General features: G+C 53.1%; 1 protein-coding gene across 1 annotated transcript; it reads right to left on the bottom strand.

The window, feature by feature from the left end:
• Positions 1-34: 34 nt before the first annotated feature.
• Positions 35-14,463, bottom strand: LOC122368502. Its single transcript, XM_043342496.1, has 6 exons — positions 14,395-14,463; positions 13,980-14,081; positions 4,753-5,099; positions 4,122-4,290; positions 985-1,139; positions 35-575 (listed from the first exon to the last, which is right to left on the bottom strand). Exons 3-6 carry the CDS (start codon positions 5,022-5,024, stop codon positions 542-544), a joined length of 630 nt encoding a protein of 209 aa, XP_043198431.1. The 5' UTR covers positions 5,025-5,099; positions 13,980-14,081; positions 14,395-14,463; the 3' UTR covers positions 35-541.
• Positions 14,464-14,542: the final 79 nt, after the last annotated feature.

The following is a 14,542-nucleotide window of genomic DNA, read 5'->3' on the forward strand; positions in this document are numbered from 1 at the left end:
GCCATGCGATGAACCGACCGATATGACATTCGTATGATACCGTTCCACTTTATTTCCACGATCATCAATTACAAAATGTAATTTGGCTCTTTGCCGTGCGGTACCGTACCGCGGGGACCACAAGGCACCTTGAGACGAGTGTTATATGGCGGACGTTATGTTAGCACGAAGTTAAATGGCCAAGATTACGCAATACACAAACAGCAATGGCTATGGACCCAATACATGCAAACAGTACAACGGATAACAAAAATACGACACTGACGAACATCGAACCCTGCTTATGGACTAGTAAGGTTGGTATCACATCGAATAAGGCAAATGAGTACTTGTATCGCGTTGCCAAGTCACATGCTACCCGTTTAGAATCATTACGCTCGATGGGACTAGCGTGTTTCGACCACTACTCGACATCGCGGAGCCAAAAGCTCATCCCCACTGATATCGTTCATCTAATGCTGATTGAGGCTAATGAGGCTCTGTCCTAATTGGGTCGACTCCACTTGCGACTCCTCTTGTCTTCGATGAGACATAGTTTTGTTCACAGTTCGTTTGCGTCGTGTCGAACTGGAGGCCTGGAGAAGGAAGCAAACGTATTTAATGTCTCATGATGTTTATAGCCGCGCTTGTCTTACGAGCTACGCGATATTCGTCAAACGACAATTCAGGACTCCTGAGCTAGTCGGGGTGGGGTATTTCGAGCCGCCTACCACCGCTTGCCGTTTTTAGCAATAGCTCAGTCCTGCAGCCATGCTAATTAGTACTTAGTGTAACCGCGAGCAATGGGAAGCTTCTTTGATGCCGTGCGGGAGTCGACAGTGCCTGCCTATGGTTGCTCTTTATTTTTACACGTTTAATGATATGTAAGTGTCCTCAGAGGCTCAACGTACCTACATAGGGATACAAAAGTTAGCCAAAGTGTACCGTCACCGACCGCCGGAGACTATTTAAACAGACCACTCCAGAAAGCTGCGATCAACTCACGTGTCGGTAGCGGGCGGGCTCTCTGGGGTGAGTTCGTCCAGCGGGGCGGCGTCTTCGACCCGCCAGAAGTCGCCGCTGCTGCCCTCCTCGGGTTCAGAGTACCAGCTGACGAACAGCAGGGGCACCTCGTACCAGTGCGGGTCGGTAGCCGAGTCCTGCGGGGGACAGGACGAGGTGAACAGCAGGGGCACCTCGTACCAGTGCGGGTCGGTAGCCGTGTCCTGGGGAAGGACAATCAGGCACCAGCAGGGGCACTTCGTACCAGTGCGGGTCGGTAGCCGTGTTCTGTAGGGAAGGGACGATCGGCAGGGCCTGTAAGTAGGTACCATACCTATCAGGGCGGGCTGGCAACGGTGTCCACAGGACCAATTGGGGAAAAAATATTCATTTCGGTTGGGTTGAAAATTGCTATAAAAAAAATACCATGGACCCCAGCTGCATCGCCTGACTCAAGTCAAGTCTCAAATACTCATTATTATTTTGGCAATAATAAATTTTTAAAGGCCGTGTGTGCAAGACTCAAGAGTGGTTATGCGGCACAGCATGCGGCAGGCGCTGGCTTCTAACCCATGTATGGGCCGATATATGAACTTTATGCCATGCGGCACAGCATAATTCAAGTCGTGCGGCACAGCATCATTCAGGCGTCAGACGACTGTGCCATCTGTCGGTAATAACTGACACTATGTAGTGAAGTGAAGACCCGCACCACTCTTCAAGGAATATCCGGTTATGCTATGATGTATGAAGTTTAGAGCGACTGGTGATTCAACAACCGATTGCATTTACCTATGCCTATAATAAATAGCAATGGAGCACAGGCTAGTAAATGTTGGCCCTGGCGCCTAAGCTTTTCGCTACTCTTCTCCCGTTTAATTACGGAGCGAGCGAAGCGAGCGTAGTCTTTCCTTAGATTAACCCTCGCCCGCACATGGGGGGGGGGGGGGTTGCCACCCCCCCCCAGGTAGTCTTTCTGCTCTGCACTCAACATTTTTAGAGCTAGAAGGCTGATTTTTCGTATAGCTGCTCTTCTATCCTTTCTTGATGTCCACTGAAAATTTCAAGTTTCTGTGGTTTTTTGTTTCGGAGATATGACCTTGTTTTCAGGTCATGTCATGACCCAAATGGCCAATTCTCAACATCTTGCGTTGGCTATGGGCCTTGTGAGCTTTTGACACCTTGATTTCGGCCTTTTTTGCCAGTCTTACCTCCCACCTATCATGGAACATGTTGTTCGACGATGTTCAGATGTCAAGGTCAAGGTCAAGGTCAACCTAGGTCATCTAAGATAATTGCGTTTTAGGCAAGCGGAAATTACTTTTTGTGAAGTTTTTTGGCTACATTTTTGGTAAAAGCTTCTCAGATCATGATTTCATGTAATATGGACACATAAACAATCGGTGCACACATCAGTATACACACAGACACACACAGACATACAAACACATATAATTGACCTTGACCTAACTTGACCTGAAATGACCTCAGCAGCAAAAACCTGGTCGGGTAGAGTGACAAAGAGGTTCTAGCTGGCTTGGCACCAGAAAACGGCGTCGTCATCGGTATATGATAAGCAGCGCACTTGATATCCAACGGTGACCCAAAACAGCAACATTTTTTAGTTTGACCTGACCTGGAAGGTCAATGACTGACCTGAGAAGGTAAAACTGGATATCATTGGATTCGTCTCTTCCCAAAGAATCTTTTTGGTCTTTACCGCTAAGCTCTATCTCCAACAGGAACGAAATGGCGCGGGGGGTGGCAACCACCCCCCCGCCATGTGCGTTCTAGGATGGGAAAATGGCATGTGCGGGCGAGGGTTAACGGAAATTTCCGAGTATGAGCGGCCGGCCGGCCGGCCGGCCGTGCGGACGCTTTTGCGAGGCTTATATCTCAGCAACCACTTGACCGATTTACACGCGGTAATTTTTGTAGGGTAGCTTCATTCCTTCTACCAAGTATTGGACTATTCCCGATGCATGTGGGTGACCCCTTATGCACGTGCCACGTGCAAAACGAAGAGGTGTCAGTTTTGTAATTGTGGCAATATCTCGGTAACTACTTGGCCGATTGCGCTGAAAGTTGGCATGTAGGTAGACACCCACCAGGCACTGCACATCCATGTGCCAGAGTTGGGGTGCTGCTGCACGTGCGCACGTGCAGGGGGCGTTTCCAGATCTCGAGAACGGCTGGACCGATGGCGCTCAAATTTGGTACACGGTTAGGGACCAGTTAGTAGGGTGCCGTGCACAAGTCAGTTGGGACCCATTTTGCACGTGCGCACGTGCAGGGTGCCGCTTCCAGATCTCGAGAACGGCTGGGTCGATTGTGCTCAAATTTGGCACATCGCTAGAGACTGGTTAGTAAGGTGCCGTGCACAAGTTAGTTGGAGGTACCCCCTCGAAATTTCGCACGTGCAAGGCCCACCCTCTCGCTCGCTCCGTTAGTCGCCCCAAAAGGCGTTATACTGGTGGTACTGACTGTAAACTAAAAAAAGTTACAATTATGTGTCTTGGAATGCCGTAGACACAAAATACGACTATATTTAGAGGTACTGATTGACTGAACTCCGCTTCGGACTATGTGGGTGGCGATACCTGACTGAGACGGTCCAAAGTGGCATCTGCAGCATAACTTCTCCTAAACATGTTAGGTACCACGAGCTCATCGGTGCTGGGAGACTCAGCATCATTTGTGGAATGACTAATGAACACATCCGGTTGAGCTTTAAACAGCACCTGTCCATTTTGCCCCCTATTTTAATTCGGTATTCATTCGTTCAGATGCAGTCTACCACGGTCTCCTGTTTTCAACATAAAGCGTGCCTGTAATAACCGATATGCAAAGGACGGCCTTTGTGTCCGACCGACGCACAATAGCTTATCCAAGACTAAAACTATCCTCCGCCATCAGTCGATGCAAGCAAGACCGCCTGGTCGCTCAAAGTTGATAAGTTCTGAAACTCAGCAGGCGGTCATAGAAGCTCCCGCTTCTCTGGACTCTGAGAGGAAAGTCGACGATCTTAGAGCCCGTCGGGGGTCTATGTTCGGCGCACGGTCTCGAACATCGCCATTCTACAGCGGCCTTGCCGGCTGGCGGTGCCGTCAATATCGGGCCGGGATGCAGTTTATACTCACGTCGTACAGGCGCAGTGTGCGCCGACCGGGGCCGAGGTGGCCACAGCTCAGTGACACATTCACGACTCGGCTCAGCTCGTGATGGGACGGGCGGCGCGGCGGCGGCGGCGGGCCGGTGGACGGGTCGGCAGGGGAGTCGGTCCAGTGGATCACCTCACGGCGAGAGCAGCTGAAATCAGAGAGGGAGAGAGAGAGAGAGAGAGAGGGAGAGAGTAGTTGGAAGTCTGAATCAGTTTGGTATTGAAGCAGACTTACACACAACCGATGCTGAATGGAGCAGTACCTAGAAATGAAAAATACTCTAAACCGAACTGTTTTTTTTTCTGTTCACAAAGGCTTCTATAAAAGTCAACAGCATGAAGTAAACATGTTTTCAATTCAAGTTTTGGTATTTATCCGGAAAGCTTATTTCAGTTGAGTTGAACAAAACGCTGTAAGGAGCAACGAGTGATTGTATTGCTATACGATGGCGCATGTTTACATCCGGTATTTCAGCAGTTCCTTTTAAGCCCAATATGTTGCTTGTCACACTATGATTCGTCCTACGTTCAGTAGAAATAACGATGGTCTATATTGCTGTTACGAATGTGGTAGTTCGGTATCACCTGCGGTTCGTTCATCACCCACTCACCTGAGGGTGTGCTGGCCCTCCCAGAGTTCCAGTCGCACTGTGACCGGCCGCGGCTCGCTGCCCCCACTCAGACTCAGACCGGGGAAGGAGAGCGTGTCTCCGTGCGGCTGGGCGTCGCAGGCCGAGTACTGGTCGGCCGTCCAGCGTGGCGGCAGGTGGAACCACAGCTCGACCAGCAGGTCCGCCGGGCCGACCAGCAGGTACGGCACCGGCGGGTTCAGCCGGGCGCCGAACCAGCGGCTGTCCTGGGGAGGGTCACTGCGCACCCGCATACTGCGCAGGTGGCCGGTAGGGAAACAGGCGAGCGGCGCCGCCACCCGCACCCGCGACCGGAACCAGCGGCCGCGCTGCCGCACAGAGGACGGTGCAGTTAGCGCAGCGGGGTGGGACCTCTGACACTGGCACTTGTGCAAAATATCCTGCATCCGGCTGAATCAGCTAGCTGAGAAATGTAAAGCTGGACGGAGAACACATTAACCCGGTTTACATAGCATATTTGACGAGGCTCTAGCTCGTTAATTTGGCGATAATTTCGATGCAGTGGTCTTCAAATATTTAGAGGGGATCATTTTGTAAATTGTTCAGCACCATTGGCATCTTTTGCAACATCACGAACGGAGATATAAGCTTGCAACAAACCCTATGTAAATGTTGGGGTGGCTCGGCGGGTGGAGCTCGGGGCTGAGCGGTTGGCTCACCAAGAGGGGCTCTGGGATGGGGTGGCGGACAAGAGGTCCGGCCTGATGGGCATTCAGGGTATTAGCGTGTAATGAGCCGATGTATACAGATCAATACATTAGTTAACTGAGCCGTGGTGTTTACCCGAGAATGCGTGTTCCGAACAACTGGCGCGGTCGGTAGGACGGTTCGGACACTAGCGGACACGCATTCGTTGGGTTGCACCATTTAAAGTAAATTTTTATTTTTATTTCATTTTGAATCGGCTCAGTAGAGTAACGTAACATGGAGAGAGAACTTTTATTTTTAGCTAACTTTGAAAATTTCACGGGGGTAAATAATCAATCATGGGGTCGGTGGTACCGGCGGTTCCGGGCGAAGACGGTCACGTTCTCGGAGGAGAGTCGGCAGCGGGGCCTGGTCAGCCTGCTTCAAGATGGCGCCCTGGACTACTTCGCCTCGCTGTCGAAGGATGTTCAAGGCAACCTGCAGCAAACGGTGGCCGCGTTGGAAGCCCGTTTCGGCACAGCAAAGAACGCGATGCAGGTGCACGCTGAACTAGCGAGCATCCGACAGCAGCCCGGTGAGGCGACACGCGATTTCGCCGACAGGGTGCGCCAGGCAGGCCGGGAGGCATACCCAGGGGCGAGAGCCGGCGACCCGTCCGTGGAAGCGACCGTCGTCAGCCGCTTCGTATGCGGCCTCCGTGAGGAGCAGCTGCGGGTGCGGGTGCTGACGAAGGACCCGGCCAGCCTCATCGAAGCCGTGAAGGTCGCCGATAAATTCGAAAGGCAGCAGGACGCACTCCGAGCAATGCGCCCGCCCAGCGAGGGCGAGGCGTTGGCGGTGCAAGACCGAGGCGCGCCCGGCACTGCGCGGCTGGACGCGCTGGAGAGGCTAATTGGAGAGCTGCAGCGCGCTCTGCAAACCCTTGAGACGGCGGGAAGGCGGGACGCCTACCGCACGGGGCACGGGACAGGGGCGAGGAACCCCCAACGAGGGCCACCAAACCCGAACAGGCGGGGTAGCGGGCGCCGCTGTTTCTTTTGCAACAGCCCCGACCACTTGGTCCGCAAATGTCCGGCGCGGCACACACACGCAAACGAGCAGGTGGGTCGGTTCGTCACACCCGGTTATCAGCAGGCGGGCCTGGAGTGGGCGGAGCGCCCCCGTGGTCCGTCTGAGGAGTCCGGCGGATGGACGCCTATCTGTCACCAGTGCGGCCGTGGGGGCCAGCGATGGGCGGGACGCCCGCCTGCCCCGGCGACTGCGGCCGTAGGCACGTCCGATATCCCGTCGATGGAGGGCCCAACGGTACACATGGGGCACCGGCGGCGGGGAGGCACACAGGCAGCGGGGAGCGACCGTGAGTGGCAGCGGAGGGTGGCTGACCCACCTGCCCTCAACGGGACCCCCACGGCAGGGCAGCCCACACAATCGAGGGATTGTAGCGCGACAGGACAGCGGCAAGGGTGCCCTCCTACACCGTCGTTCGTGTGCACGATACGATCATAGCCGGCGGGCAGCGGGGCTCCGCCCGCATCCCGACCTCAGCTCGACAAGCTCGGGCATCGCGAGCGATCGGGGGCCTCGAACACTGGCGTGGCAAGGCAGTGCGCACAGGTTTGCGCGCGGGCAGTGGCCCTGGTGACTTGCACCGCTCGGGCCGTCTTCAAGTCAGCAGGACTGGACCGATGGCGACACTGGCCAGCCCCAGTGGCCCCATGCGGGGACCCGGTCGAGCGCGACGGGTCCGGGACGAGCCAATGCGGGGGCGGGCAGCCCAGCAGCGGCTGCGTCGAGGACACGGTGACCTCAAACGGGTTGGAGGCGGAGCAGGGCGTATTTTAAGGGATTTTCACTGGGTCGGCAATCACAATTAGGGGCGGCATTTTGCACTCATAGGGGCGGCACTTGGCATCTGAGGGGGGCGGCATACCTACTGATATTTAATGACCAAAAAAGACACGTTCGACGGTTCTTTTATAACTTTTTCTAAGTAATGATTTCAGATTCAACCTACCTATGCTCAGCGGTATTACGTTTATTTTTCCGGGATATAGTATTTCTCTCGTCATAATTCGACAAATGAACCATAATTTGACTTTACAAAAATTATTTTAAAAAATTTACCTGAGGTCAAGTTCATGACCTCACCAGAAATAAAACATGTTGCATACCAGTCGATCCGTATCGTCAAGCTTAAAACATTCACGGTGTTTTATGGCTCTAGAACAGTGGTCGGCAGGTCGAACGAGTGGTGCCCACTTTATGGGCGCTGGACGGGGCCATTACCCCCACTTGTCATACCCCATTGCAAGCCCCATTGCTTACACAGCAAGGGTCGCTGATATTCAGTCATATCCTTTGACGCCTCTATTTTTCTGCATATAAACAAAATGCAACACAATTAACTCTCTTCTTTATGGAGAGGGAGGGCGGGTGGAGTAAGGATAAACTCATACATTTTTTATTCATTAGTTACTCGCGTAATGAACAGCGTATTGCAACGATACGTTCATCCCCCTCCCCCCCCCCCAAGTTAATGAATGGTATACCTACCTACTCAAATATTTTCGTGTCCCCAGTGATATTTTCATTGAGTTTTTGAAATTTGAATTACCTTCACTCGGTAACTTTCTCTCCGGCTCGGCCAGCGAACAAAACGCAAGCGAAGACAATGCGGGGAGTCCGGTGCTCTACCAACTGAGCTACGGAACAGGCAAATGCTCACCATAGATAGTACACCGACTGAACGATCCCTTTATAACTTCAGCGATTGATAAGACAAACAGTGTGTAACTGTATATATAAAATGTAAGTCTCGAAATTGCTATGTCTTTGACCAAAGGTAAGGACAATTTTGCGACCCTTCCATTAGGTATAAGGAAATGGGAGAAAATCAGGGCATGCATGCCTCTTTTTATAGGTAGACAAATGTCAAAGTTAACGAATTTAAACATCATAAAACAATTGAAAATGACACACTTAATCGGAAAATTGCCACCCACGACCCCTCGTTATGTCCTTGAGGTCATGTCAGGTCATGGAAGGCCTCCAGCAGTTTTTTTCAATAACTTCTGATAGAGACATGCGACATGCCTGAGCGATGAAAACACCTTAGATGATTTCAGTTTGACGATACAAATCGACTGATATGCAACATGACCTTTACCAGTCAGGTCATGACCTGGACCTGAGCTCAAATTTCCCAAATGACATTTGAATGTCAAATTATAGTTCATTCGACGCATCTCGACGAGAGGAGCACAGTACTGAAAAAACAATGTCATAACTTTCGTGAGTCAATAATTATTACAGTAAAAAGGTTCCTCATTAAAACAGCTCAGTAGAGGGGCGGAGGGGGGTCCACTGTCCACTCAACCCTCCCCGGCCCGGCACGGGTTAAACTAGTTGTGTTCTGGAGGTTAAGCCGTTGATGTTAGGTCAAGTCTGAGGACTTTATAGTAACGTTGACGAGCTATCGAATGCGCTTTTTTCGCGGTGCTGTAGTTCTATTCTTCCCCGAGTTATGCGCCAGTTTGTCAATAAATGTTGAAACAGACAACATTTCACCCACATTTCACCTTTGATGACCTCTGGTCACCTGATATTTGACATTTGACTTGACCTAACCAAAGTACGGTTAACCAACTAACCCAAGTAGTTTTTGACACTCTTTCGAATGCCGCTTACCGCGTGTCGCTACGTGGCCCAGTAGCCAAGTTATAGGGGTCGGGAGGGGGGTTCAAACCTCAGCCCGGCGCTGGTTAAGGGAAGGCACTATCATTTTGGGGGCGCTGCAGATATGCTAATGGACGACAGCATCATTTTGAGGCGCTCCACCAACTTTTTTAGGGCACTTAAACCACTTTGAGGGTAACCACCGACACTGTGAGAAGCGCAATTATCTCTTTGAGCGTTGGGGGTGGCACCATTACATTGAAGGGCGCCAAGTGTGCAGTGATGTGGGGCAAAATGACAATGAGGAGCGCCTCCGATACTTAAAGAAGAGACGCCAACATTACTCGGGGGGGAGGGGGGCAACATCACTTTTATTTTGAGGACGCCACCACATTGTAAGGGGCGGCACTGTAACTTTAACCCTCGCCGGCCGAGGGGGTGGGGGTGCCCCCCCCCCCATAGGGTTTTTTCGCGATAGCTCCAAAACGCTGGCGATAGAGAGCTGGAACTTGGCATACCTGACCTTTGATTCAAGCTGAATCTTTTGACACCAACCGCATTTTTGGGTCAGGTCAGGTCACTGACCTATGACGTCATAAGTGAACCTCTGCACGGTCTTCAGATGTCGCAACTTCGCAACACCCTCACTGCCAGAGGAGATGTCACAGGGAAATGAAACTTGCAGGATCTAGTATCCATTATGAGTCTCACAACTTGTATATCTCGGATTTTTCCTAAAGGTTATATGAGGTCAGGTCATTTTCGTGACCTCACCATTATAAGTCAATGGGGAAAAATGAAAACTGCTATTCTGGCGCCGGGAACGATCTCCAACTATCTCAAGCACACAGAATCGTGATTTGATGCACTCCTTGCAAGGTTAGATGCGTCACTTTTGCAATGTTGACCTTGCGTGACGTCATTTATGACGTCATCAAGGTCATATTAGTTTTTCGTCAATAACTCTTGATCAAATTGAGCTAGCGAGTCGGGAAAGCCACCAATTGACTCAGGAAGACCTGCCGAATCGAATGATATGCGACATGACCTCTTTCGACCAACTTCGTGACCTGGGGGTGCTGACCTGACCTTGACCTGAGGTCAACACCCCAAGTTGACCTGACCCGAACAAAAAGTATATCATTCGACGCGCCTGAGCAAGGCAAACACGATGCTGCCAAAATCGCGGCGCTGCGGCCGTTTTTTGCGAAGTTATTCGCCAAAAACTGAACTGTGCCTTGGGGCACTTGACCTGACCTCAGAGGTCACCGGTTGACCTAGGACCTTAAAATCGGGTACCAATCTCTGCGTCTCGTAACGGCGCACACGCTCGTTTTTTCCGCGACGCGCTAGCTCCACCAGGGGCGAAACGGCGAGGGGGGGGGGTGTACTCGCCCCCCCCCCCTCGGCCGGCGCGTATGTAGAAAACCAATAGGTCCGGCGAGGGTTAAGGACCGCCGCGGATACTTTAAGGGGCGGTTCCATCATATGGAGGGGCGCTACAGATCGTTAATGGGCGGCAATAGGTATGATATTTAGGGACTCCGATACTTCGAAGGGCGCCACCGTTTGTTTGAGGGTGACATCATCACTTTGAGGGGCACCACCGATACTGTTCGGGGCGCCACCGATACTGCCAGGAGCACAGTCATCACTTTGACCGGCGCTTCTATCACATTTAAGGGCGCCGTGAGACATTGGGGGGCGGCACCATGACGTTGAGGGGTGTTACGGAAGGTTTGAGGGGCGGCAACATGACATTCAGGAGCGCCTCCGACACTTCGAGGGACACCAGCATTTCTTTGAGAGGCGGCACCTTGACTTTTGAGGAGACACCACCGACACTGTAATGGGCGGCACCATCACTTTGAGGGGCGCCACGGATGGTTTGAGAAGCGGCACCATTATGTATATGGAGGGACGTTACAGAAAGTTAGAGGGCGGCAACATTGTATTGATGAGTTCCTCCAAAACTTTGAAGGGCGCCACTGACACTGTAAGGGGCGGCACCAGCACTTTTAGGGGCGGCATCATTTTGAAGGCCGCCACAGACTCGTTGACAGGAGACACCATCACATTTAGGGGCGTCACTGGCACTTTGAGGGAGGCACCATCACATTGAGGGGCGCCACCGATGCTGAAAGGGGCGGCATCATCTTCTTGAGGGGCGGCATCATCTGCTTGAGGGGCAGCTCCATCACAATGAGGGGCTATGTGGATACCTAGAGGGGCGGCACCATTATATTGGTGGGTTCCTCTGACACTCCGTAGAGCGTCACTGACACTATAAGGGGCGGCACTAACACTTTAAGGGGCGGCAGCATCATTTTTAGGGGCGCCACCGACTCGTTGGCGGGCAGCACCATCACATTCAGGGGCGGCATCATCTTCTTGAGGGGCGGCATCATCTGCTTGAGGGGCGGCTCTATCACAATGAGGGGCTATGTGGATATCTAGAGGGGCGGCACCATTATATTGGTGGGTTCCTCCGACACTTCGAAGGGCGTCACTGACACTATAAGGGGCGGCGCCAACACTTTAAGGGGCGGCAGCATCATTTTGAGGGGCGCCATCGACTCGTTGGCGGGCAGCACCATCACATTCAGGGGCGCCACCGGCACTTTGAGGGCGGCACCATCACATTGAGGGGCGCCACCGATACTGAAAGGGGCGGCATCATCTTCTTGAGGGGCGGTATCATCACATTGCGGGGCTCCACAGATGCTTAGAAGGGCGGCACCATTAGGTACATTGAGTGGGGCTACTAACAGATTTAGGGGCGGCACTGTCACATTGAGTTGCGGGATCATCACTTTCTATAGACGGCTGCTTCACTTTAAGAGGCGGCATTATCATTTCGGAGGGCAGCAGCCTCACTATGAATGACGGCACCTAGCCTGCATGTGCGTGCTGCATCCTAGAGGGGGCGGCAACTGGGTCGGCAAACGGCTGTCACTGGGTCGGCATTCTCCGTGACTGGGTCGGCAATTGCCGACCCAGTTAACATGTTAAAATACGCCCTGAGGCGGAGAGCGCGAGCCGCCGCGAGGGCGGGTCGCCCGGGGAAGCACGCGCCATCAGCCGTCCAGGTGTCGACGGCGACGCAAGGGACGCTAGTCCGGTGGAGCGGAGCGGCAAGCAGAAGGCACAAGAAGAGAGCCCACCGCACAATCACGCCCGACAGCGCCTCAGCGATCAGACGCCTTGCAACACCTCGGTGCTGGGAAAGTGGGGCAGGGCCTTGGACTCTGGAGGTCAGAATGATCGAGTGGTGAGGTGGAAAAGGCCCACTCCACCTCCAAGGGCCCCGGTGCAGAACAAGCCGGCCACACACCCCTTCGAGCGCGTAGCCGGTAACGAGCGCGACTTCCGAGCGGCAGCTGGAGGGCAGCCAAAGTTCGGCCTGCGGCACAAGGGCCCGTGGGGCCACGGAAGAAGAGAAGGAAGAGGAGCCACCTACCGAGTGCGGGACGGCGTCGGTAAAACCAAGATGTGGCACCACGACCACCTGACGCCGTATGATGGACAGACGTGCGGTTTGCCGCGAGAGGTGGCCGCCGCGTGGTGCGCGCGGCATCACCCAGATCGCGGCGCGAGGCCTGAGTCGCCTCCTACCGCCCTCGGCCCGTCCGCGCCGTACCGAATGCGGCGCGGCTGCCCCTGTACAGTGTCAGGTGGGGGTCCCTGAACTGCGCGAATCGCGGGCGCGGTAGTGTATCGTGCACTGTGTCGTTGCGAAGTGTTGTACATACTTGTAAAATGTGAGCGGTCGTACACCTCTCTTGTGTAGGGGGGGGGGGGGGGGGTGTGTTGGGGAGCGGCGGCCGTTCGTATCGGCCGCCGGCAGCATGCGCCGGCGCTGCAACCTGCAGTCCCGGCCGGCTGGTGACGTAGGTGACGTGGCGGCCGCTGATTGGTCGGCGGGCGCCCAGCCCCCCTATATAATGCGGTGCATCGGTGCTTCTATCCTCAGGATACAGAAATCCTTCTCCTCCACACCGCAACCCCCCTCCGGGCTGGACAGGCAACTTTATCTCATGCGGGCTGCTCCCTTGGAGCGGCACCGCTGCTCCCGAGGGAGCGCACCCCGTAGCCGGGTGCAGTGAGTGCCTTGGGGCTGGGTGGCCTGTCCTCTGGACGGGCTCAGCCCCGGCGACTCACTAGGGTGCCTGCCCAGACCAATGTCTCCCCCTAATTCCTATCATCCTTCCGGCTCTGCAATGGTCTTGACGACCGAAAGGGCCTAACCCAACAAAACAAAAAACGGCGGCGGGCAGTCGCTGAGCGGGTGGCTCGGCGGGTGGAGCTCGGGGCTGAGCGGTTGGCTCACCAAGAGGGGCTATGGGATGGGGTGGCGGACAAGAGGTCCGGCCTGATGGGCATTCAGGGTATTAGCGTGTAATGAGCCGATGTATACAGATCAATACATTAGTTAACTGAGCCGTGGTGTTTACCCGAGAATGCGTGTTCCGAACATAAACGCGTCTATTGTTTGAGAAAACGCAGGAATGTTCGTATACGATTCGGATTTCTTTAATCCACTTATGGTGCATTATACATACAGTTATGCTTTTATAGTGCGTTTCATAAGAGAAACAATAGTTCATTACCGTTTGCTTGTAAAGGCGGTGAGTTTATCGGAATCGCATTAATTTTCAATGCACCTCGATATTTCTCATTCATGACGCGCATGGTCTCATCGGAAACTTGCTCGATACAGCGTACGATTGGAGTTCTCGATAACTGAACGTCTAATTATGCGTTGACCTTTCGCCAAGGCAGCATCCGTTTGTGATCTAAGTAGGGTAATTGTGCCGGTTATTGTTGGTCGGACCCCAGCCAGTGTCCCAATATCGAGTTCTTACCAGCGAGAATTCCACAATGTAGGCGTACGTCACTGCCGCTGCGTTCTCGCGAAGGTGATGCACGGCACAACAGTCCGAAGCGGCATCCAGACGGGGCACAATCTGAGAACAGACCATTGGGTCGGAACAGTGCGTCATCACCACACGTGGCGCAGTTCTTCCATGAAAGGAGTAATGGAAGCAGAGCAGAGCTTTAGATGATCCCGACAGCGTAAAGACTAGAACGGCGGTAATATCTGTGACACCTACGCATACCCAAGATGCGTGCTTATTATATAACCATCTAGCCTACAGTTCACTTTACGATGCCATTATGAACATAAAGCATAATGGAGATCGGTTACATTGTTTGCTGGGCTGTTATAGAAATGCAAGAGAAACAAAAACCACTTATTCGAAACGTGACCTTCCATACCTGAATCTGTTTCCATTTAACCTCGTCTTCTTGAAATTCACTGGCTATTTTCAACCAGCTCAAACTCAACCTCACCACGTATCTAAGGGAGAGTCAAGCAACGTCAATATGCAACAGTTGGAGCCGTTTCGGTTACCAGCTTCAATGA

This window comes from Amphibalanus amphitrite, unplaced genomic scaffold (genome assembly GCF_019059575.1).
Source record: "Amphibalanus amphitrite isolate SeventyFive unplaced genomic scaffold, NRLGWU_Aamphi_draft 000032F_arrow, whole genome shotgun sequence".
Lineage (NCBI taxonomy): Eukaryota > Metazoa > Arthropoda > Thecostraca > Balanomorpha > Balanidae > Amphibalanus > Amphibalanus amphitrite.

Coding starts and splice junctions, on each gene's coding strand:
- LOC122368502 (XM_043342496.1), bottom strand. CDS start 5,024: ATGCGGGTGCGCAGTGACCCTCCCCAGGACAGCCGCTGGTTCGGCGCC. Junction 1,140..4,121: donor GCACACTGCGCCTGTACGAC/GTGAGTATAAAC, acceptor TGTCCCCCGCAG/GACTCGGCTACCGACCCGCA. Junction 576..984: donor AGCCCGCCCGCTACCGACAC/GTGAGTTGATCG, acceptor TTCCTTCTCCAG/GCCTCCAGTTCGACACGACG.